Raw genomic sequence first — 21,083 nt, 5'->3', positions numbered from 1 at the left:
CTTGTTCTCCCCATCTCTCTTTTTCTGTTTCTGTCTGTCTGCCTCTCTTTCTCTCCCCTCCTCTTGTTTCTTTCTTTTTCTCTGTACCTCTTCTCTCTCTTTCCTCTTTTCTCTTAATCTCCCTCTTTTTTTTCTCTCCCAGCTCCTTTTCCTCTCTCCGTTCTTCCCCCTTCCTGTTCTCCCTCTCTCTCATTTACTGTTTCTGTCTGTCTGTCTCTTCTCTCCTACCGACCCCCCCCCCCCCCGCACCGCCCCCGTCTTTCTGCATCTCAGTAAAGAGGCTTCCGGATACAGGTACTATAGGAAGGCAAAGTAACTTTAAAAGAAGCGAGGTCAGAGTTGGAAGTCCAGGAAACAATGAAGAGCAGGAGTATCCCGTCCAAAAACGAGTTGCAGACTGACGATTCGCAGGCAGGCTGGGACCCCAGCCGCTCCCATTGGGCAAAGCCGTGCTAGACTCCACCTGCCCTTTCCTAGATTAAAACCTTCCCCTCCCACAGGTATTGAGAGGGCGAAGCTGTCAGTGTCCTAATCTTTTGTCTAAATCGTAATAATGTGGTAAAATGTGACTGATTGGGGAGGGGGGTGGGGGTGGGAAATTGTGCCCTGTACTTCCACCCCACTCTGATCACATAAAGCCCTGCCCGAAACATTCGGCTGTGAGAGTGAGAGCAGATAAACTGGAGCCTGGCTCAGGGAGCAGAATGTTTATGCTCACCCCGCGCACGTTCAGGTACGCTGCTACCTGCCTCCTCCTATTCTCCACCACATGCGTCGACCTGAGACCTCACGAGAGGCACCGAAAATGGTTGCAGCTTGAAGCTGTGAAGAGAGGGATCCTGGATTACCTGGGACTGGAGCAGCCCCCCGTGATCAGCAAGAGTGTGAGTAGGGAGGAGGAGGAGAGGATGTACCAGGTCTTCCTGCGAAACAGCAGCAGCGGCGGCCAACTGGGGCGTTCGACCGAACCTGTCACAACACTTCACGTCGTTCCTGTGCTGGGTGAGTACTCCACCTGCCCCCCGCGCACGGACGCGGGAGCACTCCCCGAACCCACAGGGAGCGACGGCGGGGAGCCACCACACCAGGAGCGAATGAAATGGGGTGAACTTGGAGAGCGGAGAGTGAGCCTGAGGGAGTAACTCAGAATAAGGCGGGGAGACGGGACGTGACAAACTCACAGAGAGGGAGAAAGACTCCGAGAATGAGGGAATAATGCAAAGAAAGGGACAGAGAAACAAATAGAAAATGCTGGAGGAAGTCGGCAGGCCGGGTAGCATCCATGGAGAGGAACAAACAGTCTTGGCCCGAACCATCGAGTCCTGATGGAGGGCCTCGGCCTGACTCGCCGAGTTCCTCCTGCATTTTGTGTATGTCACTCTGAATGTGCAGTATCACTTGTGTAAACAAGTATCTGAATAGTTGAGCGTGTGCGTGTGATGGATGGGCTGAGAGCGAGCGTAAAAGTGGAGGAGAGTTTGCCTCGGAGCGCGAGTGCGGCGGGACTCACCTCCACCGGCTTTGACAGCGCAGCTCATGGAGTGAGAGTCAGAGGTTAACTCGGGAAGAGGGTGAAGGAATAACGCAGGGACGGAGAGTGAGAGAATAAGTTCGGCGATTGGGAGTGGGGGAGTAGAAAGTGATCTTTGCAGGCGAACTCAGAGTGAGAGTAGCCGAGAAGGTGAATGTGTGGAGGGCGAGTGTAAAGATGGCAACTCAGAGAGTGGGTCAGAGGGTCAGGGTAAATGAGTAACTCAGAGAGTGACACCGGCAGGTAACTCAGAGTGACGGGGAGAAACTAAGTTAAAGGATGACAAAGGGAAAGCCTCAGGAGGGTCAGCGGAAGGTGAGAGGGACTAACAGAACAAGACTGAGACGGTAACTGAGAATGTGTGAGGCAGTGAGAGTGAGAGAGCGGCCTGGGGAGCCTGGGTAAAGTAGTAAGCCAGAAGCCGAGGGTGAGGGAATAAATGAGGGCGATTCAGAGCGAGTGTGAAGGTAACTCTGAGACTGAGTGAGTAACCCTGCTCACATCACTGGTGGAGAATGGGGCCTCACTGGGTGCTTGGGACCGAAAGCCCCCTACCTCGCGAGGATGTTCTGGGGGTTGGGGGGGACACAACTCTGAGGAGGTGGGGTTATCAGTCACTCCCCTGGGATGCCTGTGGTGAAGGGGCTGAAGTGATTGATGGCTGTATCACGCTGTCAGCCATTTAGTGCTGCCCCTCGGGGGTTCTGGCTCCATGGTGGAGAACTACCTGCTGGGCTCTGCCCCTGCTGGTCAGTCCCACCAGGATGCTGAAGTTGAGCTGCTCCCCTGTGAAGGTTAGACCATAAGACCACAAGACATAGGAGTAGAATTAGCCCATTCAGCCCATCTGTTCTGCCATTCTATAATGGCCGACCCCGGATCCCACTCAACCCCACAAAACCTGCCTTCTCGCCATAACCTTTGATGCCCTGACTGATCAGGAAATGATCAACTTCTGCCATAAACATGCCCACGGACTTGGCCTCCTCCACAGTCTGCGGCAGAGCGTTCCACAGATTCACTACTCTCTGGTAAAAAAAAATCCTCTTTCTCTCTGTTCTGAAAGGTTTCCCCTCAATTCCGAGGCTTTGCCCTCTAGTTCTGGATACCTCCACCACAGGAAATGTCCTCTCCTCATTGACCTTATCTAGATGCTTAACCCTGAATGTCCCAAGCCAGTGGTCTGCCTAAGACTGGTTGTTAACGTAGCCCAGTGAATGATGATAGTGCAATTGCTTGATAAGACTGGATACTTGTGTAATATTATTCATCCCCCCCCTTCCAAACCCCCCCCAACCCCCCACAGTTGAAGGAACTGGAGAGAGCGGAGTGGCAGCTTCGAAGGAGGGAGACTTTGATCAGAGACTCACTTTCTGCTTCTCCAACAGTTCGGACATTTATCCAGGTCTGAGGGTTGTCCGGGCTGAATTAAAGCTCTTCAAACGTCTCCTCATCAGCAAGTCCCTCAAGAGGTTAAGTTCCAGCTCCAGGAGATGGGTCAAGGTGTACGAGATATTGGAGCCCACCAGCCCAGGTGGAGAACTTACTTATCAGCTGCTGGATTCCAAGGCCCTGGGCCCTTGGCCCATCGCCAACGTCAGCCTCAACGTCCGGCCACTGATTGAGCGCTGGATGGGCAGTGGTCAGCAACAGGTCCAAGTGCAGCTGCGGTTCCAGCCGCCCCATCCTGAGAATCCGGTGCTCAATCCGGGCTCTGACACCAGGGATTACCTCAGCTTGGAGATTGAGACCCAGGAGGGGCCGAGTGCCCCGAGGGAGCGGCGCGCTGCTAGCTCTGGGGAGGACTGCCGGAGGAGGCAGAAGAATTGCTGCCGCAAACCTCTAAGGGTGTCGTTTAAGGAGATCGGATGGAGTGACTGGATCAGGGCGCCCGAGTCCTATAACATGTACAACTGCGGAGGCACCTGTCCAGCAAACTACAAGCCAGCCAACATGCACGCCATGATTAAATCCGCCATGCACCAGCTGTCTGGAGGAGCCAGTCCCGCACTCTGCTGCATTCCCGCAGCCTACGAACCCATGACCCTGCTGCATTATAGCAGCGAGGGGACACTCACACTCACTGCATTCGAGGGGATGATCGTCACCAATTGTCACTGCTCTTAATCTCCTGCCAGAGTCTACCAGCTTCCCATCTCTCCAACTCACCCTTCAATGTCTGTCAGATCACCGTTAAGTGGCTGTCAAAGTCCCGCTCACTGCCAAGTTCATCACTGTCCAGCTCACTGCCAAGTTCATGACTGGGCAGTTCAATATCCAATGTCCAGCTTACTGCCCAGTTCATCACTGAACAACTCATTGCCAAGTTCATCACTGGACAGCTCACAGCCCAATGTCCAGCTCAAAAGTTTATCAGTGGACAGCTCACTGCCCAGTCCATCACTGGACAGTTCAATATCCAGTGCCCAGCGTGCTGCCCAGTGCCTAGCTCACTGCCTAGACCACCCCTAAAGGCTCACTGTCCAAGGTCCAGAATCCATCAGCTCACTGTTAAGCAACCCACATCAAAGTTGCTGGTGAACGCATCAGGCCAGGCAGCATCTCTAGGAAGAGGTACAGTCGACATTTCGGGCTGAGACCCTTTGTCAGTTAGTCCTGACGAAGGGTCTTGGCCCGAAACGTCGACTGTACCTCTTCCTAGAGATGCTGCCTGGCCTGCTGTGTTCACCAGCAACTTTGATGCGTGTTGCTTGAATTTCCAGCATCTGCAGAATTCCTCGTGTTTACGTTTTTAAACTCACTGTTAAACTGAGTGTCCACTGTCCTTTCAAAGAGATTAAAGGTTAGCTTTATTTGGCATATGTGTATCGAAACACAGTGAAAAGGATCATTTGTGCCAATGACCAATATATCTGTGAATGTGTTAGGGGCAGCCCACAAGGATCGCCCCTTCGTAACATGCCCACAGTGTGCTAACCCTAACCTGTACGTAACATGCCCACAACGTACTAACCCTAACCTGACGTAACATGCCCACAGCGTGCTAACCGTAACCTGTACGTATTTGGACTGTGGAAGGATATCAGAACACCTGGATGAAACCCACATGGCCACGGGGAGAGCGTGCAAACGCCTTACAGACAGCAGTGGGATTTGAATCCCGATCGATTTTACAGCTGGCACTGTAAAGCATTGTGCCAGCTGTACATTACCACGCCACCTAATGTCCAGTGCCCAACTCACTGTCCTGGACCGTCAGCATCCAGTCCCGAACATTCGACTCCATCTCAGCTAACTAGCTACCTGCTTAAGGAAAAAGGAGGGCGATGTGGGAGGGAAGGATTGGATTGATCTTGGTGGAGGTTACAAGGTCAGCAGAAGACCATGGGCCAAAGAGCCTGTACAGTGCTGTACTGGCGGTGGGAGGTGTCTCGAACATGTATCCAGCTCTAATGACCCCATTGGACTAACATATTTAAAGCACACAGCTGATTTTCTCTGAGTCCAAACTGTGGGCAAAGGGACCGATTGGGGTCAGTCATAGACTCATCGGGCCATATAACTAGTGACAGGCCCTTCGGCCCCCACACCCATGCTAACCCTTTTGCCCATCTATACTGTTTTCCTTTGCCCACTTTCGGGCCTTGTCTTTCTATGCCTTCCCCATATTGGTGTCTTAAATTCTGTAATTGCATCCAATTCCACTACCTCCTTTGGCAACCCCTTCCCGACATCAGCCACCCTATGTGAAATAAAACCTTCTCCCAGATCCCCTTTAAAACTCCTTCCTCCTGTCTCCTCTTGAGTTTGAAACCAAACTTCAGCCATGGGGGCGAATAATGGCGGCCATCCACGCTATCGGCGTCTTTGTTTGCCACGTGTACATTGAACATGCAGTGAAATGGCTGGCCTGCGTCAGCAACCGATCAGTCTGAGGGTGTGCTTGGGGCTGCCCGAAAGTGTTGCCACACTTCAAAGATCGAAGCCCAGTTAGTGTCAATGTATACTGTGTACAACCTTGAGATCTGTCTCCCTACCGTCAGTCAGAAAAAAAGAGACCCAAAAGAACCCAGAGAAAAAGATGTTTCCAGTGCTGACTCAGCACGCCCAAAACTTAGTAACTGTTGCTGGGTGTGAAGACAATTGAGCATCCACGTGGTCACAGGGAGAAGGTACAAACTTTGGGCCAGCGTTGGGAATTGAACCCAAATGAATCTGGAGATGCTGTAAACCATTACGCTAACCACTATGCTACTGTGTCACCCCTCATTAATTTATATACTGCTAATCGGTCACCCCCCACCCTGCACCCCTACCTTTGCTCCAGCCTATCCAATCTCTCCTGATAACTTCACTAAACCCAGTAATATCTCTTTGGGACACTTAAACCGCCCAATAACAACCCATTTGATTGGTCTTTCAATAATCTTATGGCGAGATGATTGGTTGCAAGGTTTTACCACATAACACATAACACCCTGTTTTATTTGATATTTATTTAAGATGATTATTTATTGTTAATCTTTAATTTATTGAGTGTTTCTCTATCTGATCTGTCAGGCATCTAGTGGTGGGAATTTCTGAAATTACACATATTTAGAAAATATTTTTTACATTTATACAAGAAAATATTTAAATAAATTGGAAAATTGTCTCCATGTTGCTCTTTCTTTATCAAACAGAAGGGAAGAGAAGGAGGTGGGTAAAAGAGGAGGCTGTGGTAGGTGGTGAAGAAAGAGGAGGAAGAGGAGAGAGAGAGGGAGAGAGAGAAGTAAGAGGGGAGGGCCAAGAAGCAAGAACAGCAAGGTGAGGAGATGGAGAGAAAGGGAAGAGAGTGGAGAGAGAGTAAGAGAAGATGATGGGAGAGAAGAGAGGAAGTGAGAGGAAAAAGGGAAGGATGGGGTGCTGGATGACAGGCGAGGGAAAAGGGAAAGGCAGAGGAGAAAGGGAAGAAGAGTGATGAGACGGGCTAAAGAGAGAAGAGCAAGGATGAGGGGAAGGGCTTATGAAAGGTTTGCTCCAGACCTCAGTCACTCATCGGAAAGCTGTGCGACGTGAGTGTGACCGATAGTGCTCGGAGTAAATGGAAGCAACCAGGTGGGGGATGAGGAAACACACAGTGCAATGCAAATCAACGATCACTGCCAGGCAGACAGGCACCTTCCAGTCTCCACCCTGCTAACTGGAGTCACATACGACCTGTCTCCAACACATCACCTGCAGCCTATTTAAACCCAGCTCTCATCTGTGGTCCTTGTTCACCCATCGAACCGGCCAGCTTCAACCATTTGCTCCTAGCCTTCAATTACCTTATTGCCTTGTGTTAAGTGTCTGTTCTCTCTTGTTTGGTGGCCCCTCGTGGCTTGTTATTTTGCAGTTTATAATTAAATGGATCACTCACCATGAACTTGCCTCCACTGCTCTGCGTTCGTGTCAAGCCTCCTCTACATTTCCTGACCGGATGGGTGAACCCACAACTGGCCCAGCAGAGCATGCTCGCCCAAAGGAAGTGGTCCGTCAACACGAGTACACAATCCAGAAGCAACAGGAACCCAGTCGCCATCTTCTCACCACTCTCGACCGCTCTCTGTCTCATTACAGCAACTCCACGCCGGTTAACATCCTCCCTCCGAGCCCCAGATTCCGGCGCCTGAACACTTCGACGGATCGCCAACCTGACGCTGCAACGTCCTGTCCCGGCTGTGGCCACCTCTGCATTCTATGGACCAAGACAAGGTTCACTTCGGCGCCCCTCTCCTGACTGGACGAGCTCTGACCTGGGCCGCCACTAACTGGGACAATGAGACCGCCGCTGAGGCGTGCTGGGTTTTCGACCGTCCAGGAAGCGGGAGGGAGGCAGCGGATCAGAGATTTCACCTGCGTCAAGGCTCATGCTCGGCACTGGATCAACACAGTGGAATTCAAGATCCTTCCCCCCCCCCACCGCAGCGAGGAGCAGCTGGAATGCAGAAGTGCTGCTGGCTCGTTGTCTTTGTGGCCTCTCGGAATGCTTGAAGGATGAGCCGCTTGCCCGGGAGATGCCCACCGTCCTCAGAAGTCCCATCACTCTGGCCCTCCATCTTGACCAGTGTCTTATGGAATCACCCTCTAGATCACCAGCCAGGACCCCAGTTCCATTCCCAGACCAGCAGGGCCCTCATCAGTAATGTCTCCAGAACCCTGAACCCCTCCAAAGAGTGTGGAGAGTCGGTGGAGAAACAACTTGTGCACTGACTGCGGACCAGTCAATCACCCACACATCCAGTGCCCACTGCGTCCAAAAAATGGCACCACCAGCTGGAGGCAGGGGGCCTTCCATCTGGTAAGCTTCCCCAGCGCTTCATTCCAGCACCATAGCCCAGCTCAGTCTCTCTATTCTCCCCCACGCACACAGGCAGCTCTATTGGACTCCAGCAGGCAACGTTCTGGACCGGACTCTGTGTGAGCTGCTTCGAATCCCTCTTGAGCCTAACTCTCACCCCTTCCGCATTGACAGCTGTCCCTTGGAGTCCGGGATGGTCAGAGCACACACACAGCCTGTGCTCATTAACATGGAGAGCAGCACGAGTCCATCCAATTCCTCCTTATCCACTCACCCGTCACTCCTCTCTCCTGGATTACCGCTGGCTCTCCACTCATGCCCCTCACTTTGCCCGGTCATCTGGTTCACTGCTGAGCTGGGGACCCAGATAACCTCAGTTTACTTCACTCCGCAGATCCGTGGAGATGGAGGAAACCCTCTCCCCTCCTGAGACCCAAGCCACGAATCGCTGAAGAACTACAGCAAGACTTCATTCGACCATTTCAGTTCCCAGCCGGTGCACAATTCACCTGTGTCAAAAAAAAGAAAGGAGGGGTCTTTCTCCCTGCATTGACTACCATGAATGAAACAAAGTCACCAGTAAGAACAATTACCCTCTCCCCTTGATGGATAACACATTCAAAACACTCCGTGGGACCCAGATCTTCACCAAACTGGATGTACAGAGTTTCTACAACCTGATTTGCATCCAAGGAAGGTGAGGGGAGGACAGCTTCACCACAACCCCTGGCCACTGAAAGTACTTGGTACAGTAATGCCTCTTGGAGATTCCAATAGTCTAGCCTTTTTCTAAGCCTTCATGCATGAGATTCTCTGAAACATGCTACACACAGGTTTACCTCGACGACATTCTCATCTTCTCCAAGGACCTCAAGACAACAACTGTAGTGTCCATTTAGTCCTTCAGCGTCTCCTCGAAAACCAACAGTACTGAAAGTTACGGAAATGCCAGATCCACACCTTGGACACTTCCTTCCTGGGTTGTGACTTTTCACCCCAAGGCATAACCACGGACCCAGAGAAAGTGCGCACCATCATTGAATGGCCCTGACCGTGCTCCCTCAAACAGCAACAGCACTTCTTGGGCTTTTCCAACATCTACCACCATCTCCATCATCGTCTAAATCACTGCTCCTCTCACCTACCTCTCATATAATCTTGTTGGCTACCTTGGACCACATTTTCGAGGAGCTCAAGAGCCACTTCACCACCACTTCCATTCTCTGCCATCTGAACCCTTCCAGACCTCTTGTGATAGAGGTGGATGCATCTGATGTGGGCACTAGGGCCATCCTCTCCTAGTGAGGACCGGGCAGGAAGGCACACTGTCGTGCCTTCTTCTCTTGCACAAGTTCAACTGTACACAGCGCCATTATGGAGTAGGAGACAGGGAGCTACTCCCTATTAAATGAGCCTTGGGTGGAGACACGGCTGATGGGGCACACCAAGCCTTTCCTGATCTGGACTGACCAGCAGAACCTCATAGCCACACAACAGACCCACCAACTCAACCCATGCCATGCTCTCTTCTTTGAACAATTCAACCTCACCTTCTCCTACCGGCCTCGGCTCAGAGAACACTAAGGTGGACGCCCTGTTGCAACAGTTCAACCCAACTGAAACGGAGGTTGACCCTTAGCCCATCATTCCATTCTCCCAGCTCCTCGTCCTGATAGTTTGGGCTCTTAAGAATCAGATCTGCCAGGCCCGACAGCACAAGCCTGCTCCGGCTAACTCACCTGACAATGATATGTTCGTGTTAGTGGCCGTGCACTCTGAGGCCCCACAGTGTGTCCAAGCCTCACCCCTCTCTGACCAGCCAGGCGCACAACAGACCCTAAATTTTCTGCAACACCAGTTCTGGTGGCCCACCATGATCGCAGATGTACATCAGTTCGTCACAGCCTGCCCTCTATGTGCCCAGTCCAATTCCTCCCACCAGCTACCCTCTGGGCTCCTGTGGACACAAGCAGTCAGTCCCTCGACGCCCGTGGTCCCACATTGCCATGGATTTCATCACGGGTTTGCCACCTTCCGAGGGGGCCACAGTGATTGCGACAGTGGTGGACCAGTTCTCCAAGGTGGCCCTCTTCATCGCGCTCCCCAAACTTCCATCAGCCATTGAGATGGCGGGCCCGGTTCTCCAGCATGTTAGTTGGCCTCCAGGGTTTTCTTCAGGTCACTGAGTTGGACTGGTGTCCACAATTCATCTTCTGCTTCCAGCAAGCCTACTGTGGCCTCCTCCACACCTCTGTGAGTTTGTCCTCTGGCTATCACCTGCAGATGAACAGTCAATCAGAAACAGCCAATCCGTAAGTAGAGAAGTTTCTACGATGTTTCGCCGTCTCTGACTCTTACATGGAAGAAGTGTCTTCTCTGGGTCAAACTGTCCTACAATCTACACATCTCCTCCGCCTTCATTGCCACCAACCCCTGTTGTTCCCTGCAGAGCATCCAACGATGGACGGTCCACCAGGGCCCTGGTTTGCTGCTGCCAGCATGCTTGGAAGAGGGCACAGAGGCCAATCCCAACTACTGCTGCCAGACCAACCGCAGTCGGCACCCAGCCAGAGCTCCCTGGCCCGGGGACCGTGTCTGGCTGTCCACTTGAGATCTGCCTCTGCGCACCGACTCCTGCAAGCTCTCGACCCGGTTCGTCAGCCCCTTCAAGATCACCCATCGCATCAATCCAGCCGCTAACCATCTCCATCTGCCGTTGTCCCTCAGGTGTCCTGCTTCAAGCCCATTGTTTATGAAACACTCAGCCCTGCCTGAGCCTGCACCCCCAGAACCTAGGAAGGTGGAAGGTCACACAGTCTGCCCGTTGATGGATTCATGCTGTCATGGACAGGGTGTGCAGTACTGGTGGACTGGGAAGGGATAGCCCAGAGACGTGATCTTGGGTCCCACCCAAATTCATCTTAGATTCATTGTCTATCTGTGCCTTCATGATCTTATATACCTCTGCGGGAGCACCTCCAGCCTCCTATGGTCCAGAAGAAGTCTCCCAGCCTTTCCAGCAGGTCAGGCAGCATCTTTAGACATGAATTAACAGTTTACTTCTTGGACTGGAAATCAAGGGAGAAGAAGCCATAATAGGAAGGTGTGGGGGTGGTGGGGGGTGGGGAAGGATTACAAGCTGGCAGGTGATAGGTGAAGTTAGGTGGGGGGAGGAAATGATGTAAGAAGCTGGGAGTGGTCTCTGTGGATCTTTGTTCTTGGAGATAAGTTTGCAGAAGACCTCCATTGTGCAGAATTGAAAAGCCCATTCTCTCATGATAGGGATAACATAAGAGGACCATTTGCTGGCTCTGGGCCTGTACTCGCTGAAGTTTGGAATATGAGGGTGGATCTTATTGAAACCTATCAAATACTGAAAGGCCTATATAGAGTGGTCATGGAAAGGATGCTTCCAATACTGGTAGGATCTAGGACCATAGAGCACAGCCTCAGAATACGAGATCAATTTAGAATTTCTTTAGCTAGAGAGTGGTGAATCTGTGGAAGTGAAGGCCAAGTTATTGGATATACATATTTAAGGTGGCGGTCGATAGGCTCTAGCTTAGTAAGGATGTCGAATGTAATGGGGAGAAGGCAGATGAATGGAATTGAGGGGTATAATAAATCAGCCATGATGGAATGGCAGAGCAGAACCGATGGGCCAAATGGTTAATCTGATTTTATGGTGTTATGTCCTTCGGTGAAAGAGCTGCCAATGACTTAGAACTTGGCCTCCAAGTGTGGACAAGTGGAGGTATTGTCCACGTTTGGCAGCTCGACTGTGGAGACCGGAATGCTCACAGTTCTGGAGAGGACCCATGTCGGTTGAATGTTTTTCATTGCTCCTATAAATCACCACTGCTCCAGGAAGGAGGTTATTGGAGTGAGGTGTAGCAATGAGGCAAGAAAGACTGAGAATAGTGTATAGAAGTTAATGCAGCCGTCTCTATTTCTCTTGAAGTGTTGTGCAGTGATGATCTCTGGACTATTGTGCCTCTAGACCAGGGGCTCTTAACCTTTTTATGCCATTGACCTCTTTGGCAGTCCAGTGACTGCTTCTCAGAATAATGTACTTCAATATACAAATTAAAATACACAGGATTACAAAAGAAATCAATTATATTGTTACCAAAATATATTTAAAAACTCATTTATGATATAGTAATATATGTGCATCTTTATTAACACATTTAATAACAAGTCTATATATTATGAGCAAATTAACATTAATTTTTTGAAGACATATCAATGTGACAGGAAGGCCGCGATCACGTTCGATCTAGCAGCGGGTCTAATAACTGCTGTAAATTCAAAATAGCACCGTAAACGATATTTGTAAGAACTGTAATGTGAGATGAAAATATCCGTGATTTCTACTGGTGACAATACCACTGTGGTTTGTTGCCCACATTCATCATCGAAGGAAATGCTAAATTTTAGTTAGAAGTTAGCAAAGGTAAAGATGTCAATATTTTTTCCCCATCCAAGTTCACAGACCCCAGGTAAAGAACGCCTGCTGTAGACGGTCGGAATTCACACTGTGCTTCGAGGAGTAGTTCTGTGGCCAGTTGGAGGCACCAGATGAGGAAGGCACTGGTGATAATTCTCCTGTAGCAGACAGCAGGCAGAAGCCTCTGTGGTTACCCTCCGAGACTGAGATATGTCGGTGGGAGCACAGCACAGCGAGGTGCCATTCAGTTATTTGACAACCAGCCAGCTGAGCCTCGATCATTGGTCTGGACAGGAGGCTGCCAGATCATCACCGTGACTGCTGCCCTCTAGCGAGCTCAGCAAAGCTGCATCAACTCCTTCCCAGTCTGAGCTGCAGATTCACCTCTCACTGATGCACACTCACAGAATCATGCATAGCCTGCCACATTGCATTTTTTTTTAAGGTGACATTCTTGAGTAGGGGTTTCCAACCTGGGGTCCACAGACCCCACAGTTAATGGTAGGGGTCCATGGCATAAAAAAAAGTTTGGGAACCCCTGTTCTGGAGTCACTTACAGAAGATGTATCTTAATTCCTTGCAAGGTACGAGAAAGAGAGGGTGGCCTCATGGCAGTGTTTAAAATTATAAGAAGTATAGATAAGGTGGAAGGTAACAATCCTTTCCCCAGGGTGGGGGAGTCCAAATCTGGGGAAGGGTGGGAAACAAAGGTTTATGGCGAGAGGGGAAAGATTTAAAAGGGATCTTAAAGGCAACCTTTTCATGCAGAGTTTGGTAAATTTATGGAATGAGCAGCCAAAGTGGTTGAGGCATGTACAATAGTATTTTTAAGGAAGAGCTCGGATAGGTACATGGAGGAGTGGAGCTTAGAAGGATATCAGTCAAATGTAGGAAATTGGGACAAGCTGGGGGCGGGCGTATTGGACAGCATGGACTGTTTGGGCTGAATGGCCTGTATCTGTGTCATATTGCTCTATACAGCAGATATGAATAACCACCTCTCCCTCACAAAGATACGGGCCTTGCACACAACACAGCCCTTTACATCTTTACATTCACACACACACACACACACACAGACACACACACACACACACACACACACACACACCTACAACACCCACATGCACACAGACCTCACGCCACAAACACGCCCACGCTATTCACGTTTTCACACTTTCACACACACACACCTTCAACATGTGCACACACATCATACACACCCATGCTGTTCATATATTCGTAACACACACACACACACACAAATTTACTTACAAGTTCAAGATCAACTTGGTCATCATCTGACTGTATGTATACAACCAAATGAAACAATGGTCCTCCAGACCAGGGTGCACCCACCCATACAACATATATCACACATAGCATGTAAACCAAAATATTATACAATAAATAAGTTAATAAAAGATCATTAAAATAGGTAAACAGGTAAACAGTAAACAGTAAACAGCTCGCTGTCCTAGTGTCGGGACCTCGGTGGTGGCAGGGTATTCATTTGTCTCACAGCCTGGTGAATGAAACTGTTCCCCTGTCTGGCAGTCCTAGTCCTGATGCTTTTGTGCCTCCTTCCTGATGGTATTGGGTCAAAGAGATTGTGGGATGGGTGGTAGGGATTCTCAACAATGCTTTGGTCCCTTCATCTGTAGCGATCCCGGTAAATGTCACAAAAAGGAGCGAGACCTCGATGATTCTCTTGTCAGTTTTTAGTGTCCTCTGTAGGATCTTGTGGTCTGATGCCTTGCAGCTTCCGTACCACACAGTGATGGGACCAGACAGGACTCTCTCCTGCAGAAAGATGTTAGAGTGGGTTAGAGAGACTCGCACACCTCAATCTCCTCAGAAGGTGTAGACGCTGCTGTGTCTTCTTGTCTAGTGAGGAGGTGTTGGGGGCCCAGGTAGATCATCCGTTACCTGCACACCAAGTGCTCTTCCCTCTCTCCATGGCAGAGCTATTGATGTGCACAATGGCCTTCCTGAAGTCCACAATCATCTCTTTTGTCTTCTCCATGTTGAGACTCGGGTTGTTGTTCTCACACCATCTGACAAGCCTTTCTAGCCCCTTTCTGTATGCTGGCTCCTCATTGTTGCAGATGAGGCCAACCACTGTTGTATCATCAGCGAACTTGATGCAATTTAAGCCAAGTCTGGAAGTGCAGTTGAGAGTCAGTGGCATGAACAGCGGCGGGCTGAACATTCAGCCCTGGGGAGGCGCCAGTGCTCAGCGTGATGGAGCTTAGGATGTAGTTGCTGACTTGGATTGACGGGAGGTCATTCCGTCAAGAAGACCAAGATCCAGTCACAGAGAAGGGAGTTGAGTCCCAGTGAGGACAGTTTACCCACTTGCCTCTGAGGGATAATTGTGTCAAACACTGAGCAGAAGTCAATGAGCAACGTCCTGGCATACAAAGCGTCGTTTTCTAGGTGAGACAGGATGGAGTGAAGGGCTCAAGTTACAGCATCATCGGTGGACCCGTCTGAGCGAAAGAAAATGACAGAGCCGGACTGCAAATCTAACTTCGTTTTTACTTTTAAGTGAGGCACGCACATACCACATGGTGGTGTGATGACATACAAAAAAATGTTTAATCCAGCAATATATTTACAATATTACTGAAATACTAAATATGAAAAACTCCTCCCTGTTTAGCCATAAACTCTAACTCAATATAGAATGCATCTCTACTATATACACAGTGTACTATATTATACAACTACGATAGAAAATGTCCACAGCATAGTCAATTTTAAATTGTCCCATGCAGGCCTGAAGATTTAATCGCTGTGAAGGATTTCTTATTCTTGTGGGACAACATCTTTCCTGCCAAGGGAGGTCACTCTGCCAGGCAGGTGAGACTTGTGGCTGTGAAACAACCTCAGGTTCTGGGGCCTCCTGTGTGGTGGTTCTAGGAGTTGACTCTGGGACTGCAGGCAGTGGTTCTGACAGCTCTCGACGGTCTACTTTCTACTCCTTTTCTGAGCTTTTCTTACTAGATTTACTCTCATTCTTGCTTGACTCCCGGTCCCAGCTTCTTTCTCTCTCGGTTCCCTTCTCGGTCGCACTCTCGTTCTTTATCCTTGGTTCTCTCCTGATCTCTATCACAGTCTCGCTTGTGGTCCCAATCCTGGCTCACACTCTTGTTCCGACTCTTTTCTTTCTCATGTTCCTGCTCTCTTTCATTCCTTTCTCTTTTTTGCTCATGTTCTTTCTCTATATTCCTTCTCTCCTGTTCAACTTTGTCTTTCTTTTTCTCACCTTCCATCTTCCTCTAGTCTCTTGTGAGTATTTCTTCCATTTCCACAGCACTTATATCATCCTCCTTCTCGATTCCCTTTCTTCTTCTAGTTTGTGAACCTTAATCTTGTGAAGGTGCGATTAGTTCACTGGAGTATTTTCTAATTAATCCTTCTATTGCTCCTTTTACGATCTGATCTCTCCCCTTTGGTTTCTGCATCAAGAACATCATCTGACGAATCCTGTTTTCGTAGTTGCATTGACTCCTTCCTTTTGGCCTTCCATTCCTCCAGCTGGGCTTTGGTCTTTGCATCTACTTTTACAAGCAACTTTTTGACTCCCTGTTGAAGTTCATGCAATAGCCTTAATGCAAACAGTGTAGATTCCGGTTCTTTATTCTCAAAAAACTACGTTTGCAACTTTCCTGAAGCTCTTTGAACTCTCTTCCAGCTTAAAACCGAGCCATATTTCACAAGTAAATTCCTGATTAACATATCGGAGACTTACTGAGATACGTTTCCCATAAAAACTGTTTAGTCAGACCACTGCTTTCACCACGTTCACGCTTCCTCTGAACGGCATGGTCCTTCCTTGGTCCGATATGTTTTTCAACCAAAGGGACTGAGTTTGGCACCAATGCCTGTTTGTCCTCTGTTTGGCAATGGTTTGTGGTATTCGACATGGATACAGTTTGGCATCAGCCAGTACCCTTCTTAATTCACCTTCAATTGACTCTGTTGCAGGGGATTGGCATGCAAATAGTGGATAGATCTCCATCCAAGTTGTAGTTGTCATAAGGGGGGGGTGCTGGGAGCAGACCCAAATGCAAGACACAGACACTGAAGTCCTAGGAACAGGACAGAACTAGAGTTAGGGACATGACTGGATGCAGACTAGGAGCTGGGACAAGAACACAGACTTGGGCTAGGACATTGGCTAGGCAAGCGGAACCAGGACAAGGAACTGGGAACTAGCATCCTGGGCTTGGAATCTGAGCCGGAGACTGGACAAGGACCCAGAACCTGGGTCTTGACTCGGGCTTGGACCCCGGAACTAGGCATGGACATGACGTGGCTACAGGACTGGACATGGCTTGGGTACTTCATGGCGAGGACATGATGAGGCTTGGGTTCAGATTCGGAGCCAGAGACTGGACAAGGACCCAGAACCTGGGTCTTGAATCGGGCTCGGACTCCGGAACTAGATGAAGACATGACGTGGTCTTGGGAGACAGGACTAGGCGGGGCTACAGGACAGAACGAGAGACTCCTGGGCAAGATGAGAGAGCTCCAGTACAGGACGAAGGAACTCCAGCACAGGACAAAGGACATGGACAGGACGAGGTACATGGACAGGACAAGAACACGAAGCCTTGATTTGTACTCAGAAACAGTCAAGCCTTGGACTTGGGACAACAGGAATGCAGAACACAGAGCCTTGGGCTTGGGGAGGACAGGAACACAGAGCCTTGGTTTAGAGCACGGGAACACAGAGCCTCGGACTTGAGAGACAGGAACACAGGGACATGGAACTCAGAGCCAGGACCCCTCTTTGGGAACAGGACTTGGGGCCGGGGCTCTACGCAGAATGCTGAACACGACGAGACAGTTCCCAACACTAGGTAGCAGCAAACAGCCGGACCTACCTAGCAAAGACGTGGACACAGAGGCAGTTCCCAACACTAGGTAGCGGCAAACGGCCGGACCTACCTAGCAAAGGCATGGACACAGACAGTTCCAACTCAATGATAGACAGTTCCTTATCTTGACACAGCAAGGCTCCGGTCTCGCTCTGGTGGTTGAACTTGACCAGATTGTGGGGCAAGGCTCCAGAAGGAAGGGGAAGGGAGTGGAAGGGAACAGTCCAGCCTCAGGGTAATGGCAAAGACAGCCTGGCTTACCCAGCGAAGGCAAGGACAGGAAGGGACAGATCCAACCACAAGGTAACGGCAAAGACAGCTTGACTTACCCCACAGATGCAAGGACGGGATACTGACGAGACAAACCAGCACCAATACTTGAACCCAGGGCCACTTATATTCCCAGCCCCAAGATGAGCATCAGTGGCCCATCATTAAGCCCAACTGAAACAAAGGACAGCCGGAAGACCTGGAGCCTGGAGTCCACGGACCAGACTGTGAACCAGAACGTGGACTTCACGGACCAGACCATGACAGTAGTGGTCTCAGCCACTCACATCCCCACAATGCTGGCCTTCCTGTTTTTACCACATACAAGTCCAATGTGGCTTGTTAGTTGATTTCACTGTTATAAATGTCCCCGGTATGTTCTTGGCTGGATATCTGCAGGCTTCAGTTTAGTATCTTTGAACTACCGTTCAAACTCATTTTGTGGAATGACTGAAGCAGCCAAGCCAGTGTCTGATTCCATTTTATTTTAATTAATTTACCATTCACTTCTGGTGTACGCCATATTGTTTGCCTATTGTTAGTTTCACATTGTAAATCTCAATTCTACACAGTCCTGTGTCACTCTCATCATTAACAACAGCATGCAGATTAGTGCTCTTTTTGAAACTTCAACCTGACTTTTTATCTTTTTCTCTTCCCGGTGCAGTCCATTTATTTTTGTCTGCCTGACATGCTCTTTGTATGTGTTTTACTTTGTTAAATATGTTGCAAGTTTCACCTTTAATCCTGCATTGATCTGGTGTATGTGAACCCCTACCACACCAGTAACACAATCCGTTCAGCCAGGAAGGTTTCTGTTTGGACGTAACAATTTTGTTCACACTCTCTTTCATTCCTGACTGCAACTCAATTGGTACAGCTATTTCAACTGTTCTTTTAAATGTAAGCTTTGCAGTTAGGAGCCATTTTTGAATGCTTTCTTGTAGGATTCCACAAACTAAACAATCTATCAGTGCATCATTATGCCCATCACTAAACTGACAATGCTCAATCTCTTCAATTCAGTCACTTACACTGAAATAGACTCCCCTTCCTTTCGATTCCCTTTAAGTAATCTAATGCATTCTGCAAACAACAGTGATTCTAAATGTTCCTGCATTACTTTCATGATATCAGCAAAGCTCATTTCAGCTGGTTTGGAATGAAGAAGTTAAACTTCAAAGCAAAAGGTATGCCTTTAAACCAAATGCACACAGCAAGACTGGTGCTTGCCTCTCATTGGTTATTTTATTTACTTTAATAAACTGCTCAATTTGGTCAGTATACGTGAGCCGGTTATCTGTTATGCAATACATCTTCCATTTCTGCTTTTACTGATTATTATCACCTGATACTTATTGTTTATGAACCCATGAATTCTTCTGTTTTCGGCCTTTTTTTAAAAACTCAATTGTGACATCCCTTCCAACAAACATGGGCTGTGCTATTTCTTTTTCACTTGACCTCACTGTGCTTTTTTAAATCTTGAACACCTCTCTGCATTTCAACAGGTAGGTAGTCGTCTCAGCTTTGCCTAAGTCTTCCTCATCATGACTGTTATATTTTGTTACTACAAAACATAAAAGAGTAATTAAAAGAAGACAGAACTGGGAAATGTAACTGAAATATTAAATACACTGCATACACAATCGATTACTAGCTGCTCAAAGCACTCTCTGATAGTTGAGGTCAGTGCCACTGGGTGCTAATGGTTTAGGCCAGTTACCATCGCTCTCTTGGGTCACAGAATGATGGTGGCTGCCTTGAAGCCTGCAGAGAGAGTGGGCTGTTTCAGAGGGATGTTAAAGACGACCGCTGGGTCGTATAGCCCCTCAGTGCATGACTAGGTGTGTGGTCCAGCCCAGCAGCTTTGCATGAGTTTATCCTGTCTAGGGTCTTCCTCACCTCGGCTGTGGCCAGACAGGCTGCCTCTTCCTCAGGAAGACAGGGGACTTTCCTCAATGTCACCCTTTGCCTTCCTGATGGCACAGGAGAGCCCGGCTCTTGCTGACGTCAGAGTCATACTTTATTAGGAATTTGAAGCGATTTGGCATGTCAACAAATACACTCAAAAGCTTCTATAGTTGTACCATGGAGAGCCTTCTGACAGGCTACATCACTGTCTGGTATAGAGGGGCTACTGCACAGGACTGAAAGAAGCTGCAGAAGGTTGTAAATCTAGTCAGCTCCATCTTGGGTACTAGCCTACAAAGTACCCAGGACATCTTTAGGGAGCTGTGTCTCAGAAAGGCAGCGTCCATTATTAAGGACCTCCAGCACCCAGGGCATGCCCTTTTCTCACTGTTACCATCAGGTAGGAGGTACAGAAGCCTGAAGACACACACTCAGTGATTCAGGAACAGCTTCTTCCCCTCTGCCATCTGATTCCTAAATGGACTTTGAAGCTTTCGATACTACCTCACTTTTTTTTAATATACAGTATTTCTGTTTTTGCACATTTTTTAATAATCTATTCAATATGTGTAATTTACTTGTTTATTTATTTTTACTTTTTTTCTCTCTCTGCTAGATTATGTATTGCATTGAACTGCTGCTGCTAAGTTAACAAATTTCATGTCCCATGCCGGTGATAATAAACCTGATTCTGATTCTGATTCCTCTGATCTGAAGGCAGTGTCCCGATCCCTAAGCAGTGCACAAACCTCTTCAGTCAGCCATGGCTTCTGGTTTGCCTTGGAAGAGTAGTGTCTAGTCACGGTAACGTTCTTAATGCACTTTCATACGTAGCCAGTCAGGGAGCCTGCGTATTTATCCACGTTGATGTGATTTTCATAGGTAGCTGCCTCCTCGAAGGGCCACGACTGACGGCGGCTGCCTTGAAGCCTGCAGGGAGAGTGGGCTGTTTCAGGGAGATAGTAAAGATGTCCGTTAAGGCCTGTGTTAGCTGCGTCACCCAGTCCTTCAGCACCTGACCAGGTATGGTAGCGCTGAGGGGGCACCTTCTGGCCATGTCCTGAGAGCTCTCTGAACTGGTTTGACTCGTTTAATCGGCGGTCTGTACGCAAAATGGATATGTGGCCTGAGTATCTGAGCTGAGGACAGGGGCCTTGTAGACTCCACGAATCCTGGTATAAACTAGATGTAATATATTACAGAATATAATATATACTCTCTCCTCTGGTTGTGAAGTTTGCATGCTGGTGGAACTTGGGCAGGGCCATTTTTAAATTGGCACTATTGAAGTCTCCAACAACAATGAAGACAGCATGGGGGTTGCTGGATGTGCCATACTAGCATGCCAGCACTAGCACGGGGTGGGGGGGGGTGTAAATATCAATAATCACAACGGCAGTGAACTCCTTCTGTAAGTAGAAGGGCCTGCACTTCGCCATTAGAAACTCTATCTGCAGTGAGCAGTGGGCCATTACTGCCGAGGTGTCACACACCAGTTCTTACTAATGTAGACACACAGAGCTCCTCCGCGGGTCTCGCCAGGGGGTGACAGCATTTCCGTTCTCCTGAAAGGAGATTAGGCCTTCCAGTCTGGGATGGTGTCTCGAACCCAAGCACACCCGGCTGGCAGCTCCCCTCTCCCTGACAAGGATTCCTGCTGTTTCAGCTCGGCAAGATGTGGGTTTGCTTACATGACAATGTTCCTCAGTCCAGTGATGTGGTTCATCTCACACAAAAAACGCACAC

General features: G+C 49.0%; 1 protein-coding gene across 1 annotated transcript; it reads left to right on the top strand.

Moving 5' to 3' along the window:
* The first annotated feature begins 586 nt into the window (after positions 1-586).
* Positions 587-4,065, top strand: LOC134337384 (growth/differentiation factor 15-like). The gene is made up of 2 exons (XM_063032348.1): positions 587-1,002; positions 2,838-4,065. The coding sequence occupies exons 1-2, from the start codon at positions 705-707 to the stop codon at positions 3,656-3,658; spliced, it is 1,119 nt and encodes a 372-aa protein (XP_062888418.1). The 5' UTR covers positions 587-704; the 3' UTR covers positions 3,659-4,065.
* Positions 4,066-21,083: the final 17,018 nt, after the last annotated feature.

The sequence above is a fragment of the Mobula hypostoma genome, chromosome 24 (assembly GCF_963921235.1).
Source record: "Mobula hypostoma chromosome 24, sMobHyp1.1, whole genome shotgun sequence".
NCBI classification, from domain to species: Eukaryota; Metazoa; Chordata; class Chondrichthyes; order Myliobatiformes; family Myliobatidae; genus Mobula; species Mobula hypostoma.
This window is presented reverse-complemented; position numbering and strand designations above follow the sequence as displayed.